Below are 14,143 nucleotides of genomic sequence, written 5' to 3'. Positions count from 1 at the left end.
GCTGGAAAAGCTCAACATGTCTGGCAGCACCTGTGAAGAGAAAATCAGAGTTAGCGTTTCAGGTCTGGTGACCCTTCCTCAGAACTGGCTCTTTCTGACAACCTCTCTAAACCATTGTGGCATCCCTCCAATACACTTGCAGGTCACTCAGGGAGCACAGACTTACATTACATGGCACACCGGCAACTGGTATTGAAAGGCTGCTGCAGGGACAGGGACCCAGCTCACAGACTGGGCAAAGGCTGCAACTTAAGGCTGCCGGCTTGCTTTCTAAGAACTCGTTCACCTGGATTCTCAAAGTATCGGTGTCCTGCCTTGCCTTGCCTCAGTTAGCCCAGCTCCACAGCCAGGCAGCTTGCTTTGATGGGCAGCAGTCCTCAGTCAATAGGGTATTCATCTTCTTATACAGCAAAGTACAAAATCTTAGTTATACCACATGCCTGCAGCTTACACTTCTGCAATGTGTTCAAACTGACTGTCACCGGGTAGAGCAGCTTCGGAATTATAGTGCTTGTCCAGATTCACAGCATCCTTTTAAATATGGCATGGGTGCCAGCAATAACACAGTGTGGAGCTAGAGGAACACAGCAGGCCAGGCAGCATCAGCAGAGCAGGAAAGCTTACGTTTCGGGTTGGGATCCTTCTTCAGAAATGTGTATGTTACAGGGTTATGTAGATTGTGTATAATATGGTGGGTATATTACATGGTGTGTTTTATGTTATAAATAGTATATTGTGTTTTACAGGGTGTATGATATATTGTATATTTTATATTTATATATATCACAGAGTGTATGATACATTATATGTATTATATTGTGTATATTATAGGGTATATGATATATTGTATATATGATACATATTACAAGATGTATGATGTATATTATATATATTATACTATATATTACAGGGTATGAGATACATTGTGTATATGACGGTGTATGATTTACTGTATTGATTGCAGGATGTATGATGTATGATATATCATATACACTACACTATATATAACAGGATATGAGAAATATTGTGTATATTACAGGATGTATGATATTTTGTATATATTACACAGTATAGATTACAGGGTGTATGATAAACTGTATAGATTACAGGGTGTATGATATACTATATAGATTACAGGGTGTATGATTTACTGTATAGATTTTAGGGTGTATGATACACTGTATCGATTACAGGGTGTATGATGTATTATAGAAATTACAGGGTGTATGATTTCCTGTATAGATTTTACGGTGTATGATATAGTGTATAGATTACAGGGTGTATGATTTACTGTATAGGTCACAGGGTGTATGATGTATTGTATAAATTACAGGGTGTATGATTTACTGTATAGATTTTAGGGTGTATGATATAGTGTATAGATTACAGGGTGTATGATATACTGTATAGGACACAGGATATCGGTTCCCCACCGTCTCCTCGAGCGGCTCCTTGTCTGTAGGGAAGGAGCTGACGTCAGCAGCCGGGAAGGATCTGTCAGCGGCAATGGCGGCGGGAGGGCGGAGCAGGGGCGCAGCCTAACGGGGCGGGGACAGGAATAGCAGACTCAGGAGCCGGCAGAACGGAGACGGGGAGAAAGCGTTCTCCCTCTCTCGCACTCGGTCGCTTTCGTTTTCTACCTCCTCCTCCAGGCTGAGTTTCGCCGCCTGGCCGGTGGGCCGGCTGGGTGAAGCTGAGACTCGGGAGTGGGGGAGAAGCTATGGTGGCCAAGGCATCGAGGACCCCGTTTTAACTCAGCTGCCCCGGGATCCGGACCGAGTTGGCCGGCCGAAAAGCGAGCGGACGGCGGCGCCATGGAGGCGGAGGAGCCACTGATGGAGAGCGAGAGTTTCCTGCGGACTGAGGTCGAGCGGCTGAACCGCGAGCTGAGCGAAACAACCCAGGAGAAGATCCAGGCGGCCGAGTACGGGCTGGTGGTGTTGGAGGAGAAGCAGAGCCTCAAACAACAGTATGAGGAGCTGGAGAGCGAGTATGAGACAGTCAAACAGGAGTTGGAGCAGCTCCGAGAGGTGAGGCTTATTGAGCGAGGACAAGGGAAAATAATATCACCAAACCTCGATCCCGGTTTTTGTACAGACGGTTTTGTTTTAAAAATAAGTTAATCATTTGCTTAAAATGTATTGGTTGGATTCTTCAAAAAAAAACTGACCGAAGACCCACCCATTGCCCAAGGGCGTCTGACCGTTGACAGATTCAAGCAGCAGCTCCGAGCATCTGCCACCTCACTGCTCTCAATAATAGTTGTTGTGCTGTGCCAAATGGCTCACAGTGGCTTGTTCGTACCGTTGAATCCCCTACTGTAACTGTGTGAATTCTCGCAGTGGAGGAATCCCTTTGTCCCCATCTTTCAGCAGATTGTCATAGATCGGATTAGTGACCACTGTTAGATCCACGGGAAGCATGGTCAGAGATCCGTCGAGCAGAGGCCACTAGATTTTAAAAAAACTTCCCCTGTGCATTATTCAAATTTACAAACTAGGTAAATCAGCTAATTGGAGTTTGATGGCCAGTCCTCGAATGGGTGCTTTTCTCCACACAATGCAAAATTGTAAGATAGGTTTCGTTTTAATAATGCTTCGACAAGATCTAAAGAAATTCACAAGAGAAAATATTTCCACGAATCATTGGTACGAAGAAATTGCATAAAATATACTGGGCGGGAATAGACTGTTGAGCCAAACTAGTTTAATACATCCAGCGACTAAGATGTTCAGACTGGAAAGAAAATGTTCAGATCTACAATATTGTACTATCACAGTACATGAAGGTAAAGTGCTACTCATAGGCAGACATTCTGTAACTGCCTTGTAAAATGAAATACTTATGAGATGTGAATCATTGCCTGAGTTTGGGTTGTATGTTTTTTCCCACTCAAGACATCACTGGATTTGACTTGGCGCCTACTTTCAGAATTATGGATTAGATTAATGACTCATGGGGAAAGTCATGCTTAGCTCGCCTGCTTGGTTGATACAGCATGCTGATACAAAATTGAATCAATTATATTCTAGAATGAAGATTTCTTTTGGTTTTAACTATTGTTGACTTGTTCTTGGTTCAAATTGATAGTAGACTTCAATTTCTGTTTTGGAAAAGGTCAATTTGTGGATATAACTACATCTATAGGGCACATCTTTTTACAAGCTTATATTAAATTGATTAAAAACAAGTCTCAATCTGGATTGTGGAGCTTTTTTATAATGAAAAAATGTAATGCTATTTCATTAGGATAACATTCAGATTGAGATTTTAAATGTGAGAAGTTTAGAGCATTGAATAATCAATTATATCAGTTTAATGAAACGTCAAAGCATTGTAGTGTCATACTGTTTGAAGAAAATATGTTAATGTTTGCAAGTCATGTTAATTAGCTTTATGCTATAGATTTGAACAATGTTTAATTGTATGTACTGGAATTTTCAATGTTTCTCACAGTATTACATGGGATATGAGCCTTTTGAGTGCTTTTTTCATGTTCATTAATTGAGCTGATATTTCTGGGTTTGAATGACAAATTGGGTGGGAAAACTGCCGTCTTCAAATTTTAATGTTTAAACATTTCAGTTACAAATCAAGCGAGTAGTTTTATTTTGTTGATATATGCAGGATATGATCAGAAATGGCACATTGGACTTCTAAGACAAGAAAGATACATGAACGGACTTGTATTCACCTTCGCAAACTCAGGTCTAACTGATATTTATGGAAATCTAAGGGGATCATTTCTCTGCAAATTTGTTCTTTTAAGCAAAGTTAAAAATGGACTTTGCAATCCCAAGGATTTGCAAAGATATTTTTTCAATTAGTGATTTAAACTTTTTCTGCTATAAATAGTAATTTACTCAACAGAAGGTACTACGGAATAAAACAGTTTGAAAATTTTTTTTCTTTATAAATTTGAAGGAATTATCCAACCCAAATGTTAAGTACAGTTTGTGTGGAAAATGGGAAGGGTTACTGGATATTTTTAATCAACCCACTCAGACATATCATGATGCCTCTGGAGCAGGTGGAACTTGAACCCAGACATTCTGGCCCACAGGTAGGTAGGTTGAAATTAGAAAAAAGTCTAAGTGTAACTTTGAATGGATTGGAATCTGGTGAAATTTATTTAATGTTTGAATTTTATTTTCTAATGTGTCCTTTATTATCCTGTGAACCTAATGTGACAAATAGTAACATGATCTGTCTTCTCAAAACATGGTAAGAGATCACCTTTCTCCTCCCATACCATGTGATCAGCGTTCGGCGGAACAAGCTTTTGTAGTTTGTTTATTATGCAAGCATGTAAAGAATGCTTGTTGGTTTTCTCCCTCGTAAAACTGATTAAAAGGGTGAGTGTTATATAATCATCTTACATTTTTGTACTATGTGAGATTATTGTCGTAAATGGAGTAGTTTGGTTATAAAGAAGGAGGGTGTAACCAAAGCTGATGGGTATAACTATCATGCCCATCACTCAAATTGTTCGTTTGTTGCTGATTTGTTTGGCACTTCACATTTGGCTTGTTGACTACTTTGTTCAAATGTTGGATCACAGCCCAAAATCCTTTCAGAATCTCATTTATTTTTCAGCCTTAAATATTCATACATAAGCTTTAATTTCTTTTGTAAATTCTGAGCTCTGTAAAGTTTGTCAAGCATATAAACAAAGCAAGGTATAACTAAGTTTGTGAACATGGAGCAGGAGTAGGCTATTTCCATAAGATCATGGATTGATTGTAATCTTGTCTGCGTTCTAATCCTGATAACCTTTCACCACCTTGTTTAACAAGAATTTATCTACCTCTGTCTAAAAAATATTCAAGGATTCTTGTTTCAACTGTCTTTTCAGGATGAGTGTGACAAAGGCTCATGATTCTTCAAGAGAAAACAATTCCCCTCGTATTAGTTTCATATAGGTTTCCTTGTATTTTTAAACAGTGATCCTTAGTTCAAAAATTTCCCGTAAAGGGAAATATCCTTTCCACGTCCATCCTGTCAAGATCCCTCAGGATCCTATGTTTCAATTAAGTCACCTCTTAATCTTCCCAATTTTAGCAGGTTCTAAGTCTAGCCTGTCTAACCTCATAAGACACCCCACCTAGTCTAGGTGTCAGTCTAATAAACTTTCTTTGAACTGCTTCCAGCATATTTACAGCCTTCCTTAAATAATTTAACTGATACAATGTACAACACCCCAAGTGTGGTCTCACCTCTGCCCTGTATAACTGAAGCATTAACTTCCTACTTGTTGTATTAATTTCCCCTTGTAATGAATTATAATATCCTAATGGCTTTCCTAATTACTTGGTGTACCTGTATACTAACCTTCTGTTAGTATACACCATGAAAACTAAGTCCCTGTAACATTTCGGAGCTCTTATCTCTCACTACTTAGATAATATGCTTGTTTGTTCTTCCTGCCAAAATGAGCAGTTTCACATTTTTCCCAATTATAATCCATTTGCCAGAATGTTGCCCAATCATTTAACTTTTTTATATATATATGTGTGTGTGTGTGTGTGTGTGTGTGTATATATATATATATTTGTCATCAGCAAATTTGGCAACTATATCTTCTGTCACTTTGTCCAGGTTATTTGTATAATTGAACCATACATCCATTGGTTCACCTTTATCCACAGCATTTGTTACCTACTCTGAACTCTGGGATTGGTCAATCATTTCCTTTCACCAATCCACGTAGACTCTGCCTGGTAACCTTGAACTTGCTTAACTCCGCTGTCATAGCTTATAAGTGTACAAACAAGGAACAAGAGTAGTCCCTTGGCCCTTTGAGCCTGCTCCACCATTTACTTGGATCAAGGCTGATCTGATTTTTAACATCAACTTTACATTCTTGCATATCCCTGCTAATCTTTCATCTCCTTGGCAATCAAGAATCTATTTACTTCTGCCTTAAAAAATATTTAAGGAGTCTGCATTCACTGTCTTTTAAGAAAGTGAATTCTGAAGACTGTGAATCCTCTGAGAGAAAAATGTTTCCTAATTTCTGTTGTAAATTGGCAACACCTTATTTTTAAACTGACCCCTAGGACTACATTTTCTCCAAGAGGAAACAGGTTTTTAACGTTCACCTGGTCAAATCCCCTTTCAATTAAGTCATCTCTGACTCTTCTAACCTCCAGAGAATACAGGCCTTGGCTATCTAGCGTTTCCTCAAAGTCAATTTGCACATTCCAGGTGTTAGTATAGTAAACCTTCTCTGAACTGCTCTGTACTCTTGCATTCTGTTCTCATTGTAATAAGCCATAACATTCTGTTATCTTCCCTGATTACTTGCTATACCTGCATACTGAGATTCATGTACTAGTATAACCAGGTCCCCCTGCATCTCAGAGCTCTGCAACTGCTCACCATTTAGGTAATATTCTTCATTTTTATTCTTTCTGCCAAAATGGACAATTTCACACTTTTTCGCATTGTACTGCATTTGCCAGATCTTTGGGTCACTTTATCTATATCCATTTGTAGGCTTATACCTATCTTTGTGTCATCATGAAATTTGGCTACTATATCTTTGATCTCTTCATCCAAATCATTCATATAAATTCTGAAGAGTTGAGGCCCCAGCACTGACTCCAGTGGCAAACCACCCATGACTTCCAGCCAGCCTGAAGAAAACTTAAGAATAGTTTCTAACATTTTCCCTGCAACAGATATTAAGCTAACCTGCTTGTAGCTCCCTGCCTTCAATGTTCCCTTTTTAAGTAGTTACATTTGCTGTCTTCCAATCTATTGGGATTGTCCCTCAAACAAGGGAGTTTTGTAAAATTAAAACCAATACATCAGCACTCTCACTTTTTTTAAACTGCGCAGCTGTTCCAAGATTCAGCACATATTCAGCACATGTTCAGCATCAGTATGCTGGTTGTGGTATTGGTTTACATTCTGGAGGACATTTCCATGCACAGACCTTGCAGGTCCATGCAGCCAGAAAGAAAATTAGAGGGAACTCTAATGTCAATCCCCTTAACTATACTTCCCCTTAACTATACTGCCCCCTACTACCACTGCATTCATCATTGCTCCCCTTATGTCCATCCTGGAGTCTTCATTGTAGTTAAAGTTGCTTTGGAAAAAAATCTATATTTTCTAACCAATCCATTCAGAGATGTTATTAACAACTCTGGAACAAGTGGGACCTGAACCTGGGTCTCCTGTCACTGTGCCACAAAAGCCCCTTGTAGAGTTGCTTTATATTAAAAAGAAAATATTACTTTAAGTTGTTGTTCATTCGTTGCCACAAATGTATATAAAAATATACACATAAATATATATAAAATAGGTTTTATTTTAAATTATGATATAACTGGGTGATATCCAAACTGGTAAATAGTGATCATAGTGTAATTTTGTGTAGTTTTGGTATTAATTATGTAACTTGTCATTTTAATCAGCCTGTCATTGTTGAAAAACCTATGAAGATACCCAACAATTGCCAAACTAAGTTCTGGGAAATCAATACTTGTTGAATTTCGCTTTGTCCTTTTAAGTCAGGAGAATTTGGATACAAATAAGAAAGAGTCCAGATTTGGGAAAGGCTTAGAGGGATATGGGCTGAACACAGGCAAACGGGACTCATTCAGTTTAGGATATCTATTGGCATGGACAAGTTGGACCAAAGGGTCAGTTTCAGTGCTTCACAACTCTGACTCTATAACAGCTTGTAGTTTTAGCTGCAACAAAAACAGAAACCTGTTCTGAGGAAGGGTCACTTAAACCGAAACGTTAACTCTGATTTCTTTCCACAGATGCTGCCAGACCTGCTAAGCCTTTCCAGCAATTTCTGTTTTTGCTTTTGATTTCCAGCATCTGCAGTCCTTTCAGTTATGTAGTTTTAGCTGATTACATTGCACTGTTTACCACTTCAATACAATCCTAGTCATTTGAGCATTGGTTATTAGGCTGATCTGACAAACCAGACATGAATCCACCCCATTAGGCTCTATCAGAGATGCTGATCTGTATAATTGGACTTGATGGCTTGGAGTTTTGGTTTACTAACTGCCACAAACCAAGACGTCTTGTTGTGAATTTCCAATACCAGATATGCCTCATCGGAGGCCACTTGATCTTGCCTGCTGTAATGTGCTCTGCAAAGAGTATTGTCACTAGTTGCTTATTAGCTTAAATATGGCCTTGGGACGTCTAGCTCTATGGCAAGTCGTAGGAGTCCTTCACTTGGTGTAAAGGGCACATAATACGCACAACAATAGATATGAAACCTTTAAGGAACAAGATATATTTTCAATTCTTGTTGAGCATGCATATTTGTATGTTTTAAGTTTGAAAGTGTGATCTCTACATCTCTATTACCTAGTGCAGAGCTTTTGTTATTATAGTAATTGTAAAATTGAAGAGCCACTTGGATATTACATTTGTGTTTGACTTTGAGTTTACTGTAATGTCTTAATCACAGAATCACAAAGAAATTTGAATCCTTCAGTTACAGTGTATTTTCAAATTTGGTATTCCAGCAAATGTTACTCCAATTCATTTTTGAATAAGAATTATGTGTAATGATTTTGCAATTTTTAAATAATCATTTTAGTAGATTGAATCTTTTGGATATGTTGGATACTGTTATCTGATTTAACAACCTTTAATGTCTGCCACAACATGAATTTGTTTCTCAGCATTCTAAAATAATCTGACTACTTTTGGCAATTTAAAGCAAAATTATTTGTTGATTTGCCATAAATTTCCCTGCTATGTTATTAGGATGAGCTTGCCAGATGTAACAAAAAATTGTTAATCACTCGAAACATAGGATAAAATAAAATAGACTTTGGAGTTTTGAGACTATGGATGGTTTAAAGGACAATATTTAATATTGGATATTGAAGTACCAAGATGGTGTGTCTAGGTTCATGGGTGACTATCAGATTGTGTTCGTAATTCTGGCACATAAGCCACTCCAGATCTCTCATGAACCAGGCTTTGCATTGTACTGTGTAACCAGTTCAATGAGTTGTAGACAAAATGTTTTAAATCTGGGTTCAGCAAAGTAAATTGGAATTAAAAACTGTATCATTGCCCATTTTAAATTCTTGCTTTCGTATGCGAATGGTGTGAACAGGATTTAGCTGATATCAGGAGAAATAGTTCAAGTTTGGGGGTTTTGCTACTGAATCTAATCCAGTTTGCTTTTTGGCAATGAATCTAATCCAACTTATTCATTTTTAAAAATAGTTTTTTTCTAAGTATGGAGTTTGAGAATGAGTTATCAAGGTTGAAATTTATAGATCAGCTTAGATATACAGAATTCTATAGCAAAGAAAGGAACCCACACAGCCTGTTCTCAAATATTTATTCTGCTTCGCCCTATTTCCCTGCTCCTTTTCTGTGTTGTTCGAATGTTTACCCAGTTCACTTTAGAAGGTATATTGCGTTTTGTCTCTGGTGCGGCATTCCATATTTTAAGAAACCTCTGTTTATGTGGAAAAAACCTAGTAACTTCCTCTTTCACACTTCTTGTAATTTAGTTATTATCCCAAAGCCAGTGGAAATAGTTTATCCATTTTGAAAATGCACTTCGTTTTCTTTTTGTCAAAAGATTGAATTTTGGGATTAGTTTAGTTCCAAATTCATGAGCGTGAAAGATGGCTTACTTTCTCTCTTTCAGAGTTGGTTAACTTAATAGTCTTTTAACATGCTATTTTGGAAATGTGTTGAATGTTCTCACATTTCATTTACATGGTTTCAACTGCTGAATTACATTACATTTACTTCGAATAAAACATCTGTTTATTCATTAAATATTGTAATTAAGTTGGGGGTCAATCTTGCGATAATTTGAGATTCACTGTTTGTTTCAATTTTACATCTCCAGCTGCCTACTTTAGTTGAAATAGAGAGTGAGTATCAATGGATCAAACTTGGCCTGTTCAATGCTTTATTTTCGCACTCGTCCCAAAGTGCTCCCTCACTGTCACCTCAGTCACCTGTCCTGCCCTATTTCCCAAAAGTAGGTTGAGTTTTGTCCCTTCCCAAGTAGGACCCTCTAAATACTGCTTGAGGAAACTTTCCTGAACACTTAACAAATCCGCTCCATCTAAGCCCTTAACACTATGGCAGTCCCAGTCTGTGTTAAGAAAATTAAAATCCTCAACTATGACCACCCTATTTCTCCTGAAAGTTTCCAGTCTCCCTGCATATTTGTTCCTCTAATTCCTGTTGACTATTTGGGGGCCTATAGTACAACACCAATAATGTCACCATCCCCATCTTGTTTCTTAGCTCCAAACACAAAGCCTCACAGGATGATCCCTCAGTTATTTCATCTCTGACTACTGCTGTGATACTCCCCTTAATCAAAAATGCAACCCCTCTCCTCTCTTTCCTCCACCTCTGTCCCGCCTAAAGCACCTCTACCCTGGCACGTTAAGCTATCAGTCCTGTCCCTCCCTTAGCCATGTTTCTGTAATGGCTATAATATCCCAGCCCCATGTACCTATCCATCCCCTGAGTTCATCGGCCTTACCTGTAAGCCCTCTTGCATTGAAATAGATGCAATTTAATCCAACAGGCATTCCTTGCTTCCTGTCCTCTTCCAGCCTGACCTGTCACTTCAACTTGCTATTTCTGATTACTGGATCTCCTTACAGCCTTGCACTTGGCTCCTTGCTGTTGAGGATCCCACCCCCAGCAAAGATATTTGAGTATATTGTACTACTGCTAAGTTGTGTCTGGCAGTTCCCAATCCTAAGTGGTGAATACATTTTGAAAATTAGAGTGTAAAAAATATTGGTACTTACCTGTATTGTCAAATTCCTTCATGCCCTCATCCCTCCCTCCTTCTGTAATCTTTTCCAGTTCCACAATGCTCTGGGATTTTGGTGTTCCTCTGATACTGGCCTCTTGAACATACCTGATTTTGATGGCTCCACTATTGGTTGCTGTGCCTTCAGCTCCCTTAGGGCCTAAGCTCTGGAGTTCATTTATCAAACTTTGTTTCCCTCCTTAATGACTCTTCTTAAAATCTGCTTCCTACAAAGCTTTTGATCATTTGCCCTTGTACCTTATTATGTAGCATGGTGTCAAAGTTTGTTTTGTATTGCCCCTTGGAACATTTTAGTATATTAAGGGTGCTGCATAAATACACATTGCAGTTTTTTATTCAGTGCATTGGATGATTTTTGTATGTTAACTGAATTTTTATCCAGTATAAAGAATAACTTTATAGTTAATCCAATAACACCAAAACTTGTTCATGGATTTGAGGTTGTTGTCGAACATGCAAGGTAATAAAGAAATTCAAGTTGAAGATAAATTAAGTAAAGATTTGTGATCTGTTCAGTTCTTCCTCCTCAGGCATTTATCTCTCCTCTTGTTCTATGACTTAAAAATTTAACTGACAGCAGCAACAACTAACATTCGTATAGCACCTCTAATGTAAGCACTTAACAGGAGCACATTTTGACACTCAGCCAAAAAGTGTTTTCTGCAAAACAAAACTTGATAAAAGATTTGATTTTAAGGTGGGAGGTGATGGCTAAGTGGTATTATCGCTGGACTGTTAATCCAGAGACCCAGGTTTGAATCCCACTACGGCGGATGGTGGAATTTGAATTCAATAAATATCTGGAATTAAGAGTCTAATGATGACCGTGAATCCTTTGTCAATTGTTGGAAAAACCCACCTGGTTCACTAATGTCCTTTAGGGAAAGAAACTGCCATTCTTTCCTGATCTGGCCTACATGTGACTCAAGACCCACAGCAATGTGGTTGACTCTTAACTGCCCTCTGGGCAATCAGGGATGGGCAATAAATGCTGGCCTAGCCAGTGATGCCCTCATCCCGTGAATGTATAAAAAAAAGTTTGATTTTAAGGAATGTAGGAAGTGGCACTTGAGAGCAGGAATAAGACGTTTGGCCTTTAGAATCTGCTCTACGGATTCTAGGTTATGGCTGATCAGGTTGTGGTTTGAGTTCCATTTTCGTTTCTGCCCTCTTGACTCTTGATTCCCTCAGATATCAAAATTCCATCTAATTCGGCCTTGAATAAATTGAATGATCTGACATCCAATGTTTTCTGGAAAAGAGAATTTCACAGACTAACAGCCCTCAGAGAAAAAAATTCTCATCTCTTCTCATAAAAGTGAGACCTCTTACACTTAAACTGTGTCCCTGGTTCTTGTCACTCCTAGAAAGGAAAACGTCCTCTCCAGAATCCAACTGGTTAGGTCCCCTCGGATCTTGTGTGTTTCAATAACCTTCCTTGTCATTCTGCTGAGCTCCAATGGGTAAGGGAATCTCAAAGGAGGAAAAAATAGACGTGGAGGGGCAAAGAGATTTAGGGAAGGAATGAGGTGCCTGGAGCCTACATTTACCATTGAACACCAATGCTGTGAAAAGGGTGAACAATATTCAGGAGGTCATAGTTGGTGGACTGCAAAGTTCTTGTCAGGGGACGTTACAGAGGTGAGGCCAGAGAAGGATTTGAATGTGGATTTAAAATCGAGGCATTTGAGTGCTTGGAGCAAATATAAGGCAGCAATTGGCGAGCTGGACTAAAAGCAGAGGTTTGGATGTTGCATATAGCTGTTCTCCAAAGACCTCAAATTTGCACAACTGGTTTATTTATGAACTCAATGCCATTTTCTAAACAAAAACAAATGTGTTTCCACAATTGTTTTGAGAACTGTGCATGTTAGATTAATAGTAAGAACCAAGCAGTAAATTATTTCTTGAAATTTCCCAGGCACAGTCAGCCCTGTTATTCTGGCAGAGTCAATAAAAATCTTACTTTTGCTATCATTTCAGTTTTTTTTTAAAAATTGCATCATGTGGTATTTAATAGTATTAAATAATCTTGAAGAAATACAAGAAGGTATTCAAAATTGTGCTTTGTAGAATTACATATCTTTCTGTCCTGTTAGATTAGCCTAACTGTTTAATGTCAGTGATTATGCTCTTCATGTGTTTCCTCCCACTCCTCTTCATTAGCCTTACATGCATAATCTATTATATTCCCCCACTTCCCCGCCTCCCCATGCATTTATCTAGCTTTGCCTCAAATACACAATATACAAAGTTAATCTATGCGAGTATGCACACTTGTACCAATGATTGACAAAAGGTAGTAGTGATGAACGTTTAACATGTTGTCTTGAAATTGTTGTCTCTATGTTTATAACTAATCAATCATTTAGTTTTGGAGAGAAAAAGCACATTTTAACTAAGAGCCTTTGTGCACGCTGGCATAGAAATTCATTGATATGTTCTTGTTAGAAAGGCATTTTGCATCTTGAAAGAAATTCCAATTTTTGCTGAATGAGATGCATGGGAATGCACGCCAACATGACCTTACTTTTGTGCAATGGCAAACAAGCATTTTGCTGAGGCTTTTCTTATCAGTGTGAACAAAAACAACATCTGTCCCTCAATATCCAAGTTAAAGTAGAGACAAGAAGCAAACTCAGTTGCATAGAAATCCTAGTCAATGACAGAAGAATGATACAATTTGTATGTCCCATGTAGAATTTATTTAATATGTAGTTCAATTAGGCTTGATTTTTTTTTAAACCAGAAGTAAAGGTCTGGAGAGTATATCTTGTATTATGTATGAATTGGTGACTAGTTAGCTGCCTCATTTTTTGTTTGACCATGTATATGTCATTTTTTTTCTCAGATAAAGGATGTTCAGTCACCCCACTCTGAGTTTTCAACACAGTGCAAAAACAAAAGAGTATTTGTTATTGATGTACTAGCTATTTGCAAGGCAGCTGTAAAAGTGTTTTAAGTACGAATTTGACGAAGCAGTCTCCGAAACTCATGGTTCAGAAGTCAGGAGGGAGAAATTTCGGAGAGAATAGAACATTGATTGCAATGTCTGTTTAGGTGTGTGAGCTAGATTTAAGGTCATTTATAATTGTACTATGAGAATTGATAATTGTAGTGTTAAGATGTAGAAGTTAAAGGCTTGAGAGCAGATGGACACACTACTGGGATGCAGAATATAAATCCATGCAATTATTCTCTCATCAGTCTGTCTTTGGATATCTGAAGTTCTTCAGGTGTTGGGACCCTTGGCATTTGCCCTTTGTTTTTCCCATTGCTCTAAGATTATTTTGATCGTTTGATCCTGAATGAAGCCTTAAGTCTTGGATAAAG

General features: G+C 38.2%; 1 protein-coding gene across 2 annotated transcripts in view; it reads left to right on the top strand.

Annotated features, from left to right (window-relative positions):
- Positions 1 to 1,576: 1,576 nt before the first annotated feature.
- The window catches only part of LOC109932210 (protein bicaudal D homolog 2), a 229,611-nt gene continuing 217,044 nt past the window's right edge, over positions 1,577 to 14,143 (top strand). For both annotated transcript variants that reach the window (XM_020531437.2, XM_020531436.2), the window contains exon 1: positions 1,577 to 2,030. In XM_020531437.2, coding sequence (XP_020387026.1) covers positions 1,815 to 2,030 — 216 coding nt within the window. In that variant the 5' untranslated portion in view covers positions 1,577 to 1,814. The remainder of the gene's footprint in view (positions 2,031 to 14,143) is intronic.

The sequence above is a fragment of the Rhincodon typus genome, chromosome 16, assembly GCF_021869965.1.
Source record: "Rhincodon typus isolate 14 chromosome 16, sRhiTyp1.1, whole genome shotgun sequence".
Lineage (NCBI taxonomy): Eukaryota > Metazoa > Chordata > Chondrichthyes > Orectolobiformes > Rhincodontidae > Rhincodon > Rhincodon typus.
Note: the sequence above shows the minus strand (reverse complement) of the source record. Positions and strands in the feature narration are given on the sequence as shown.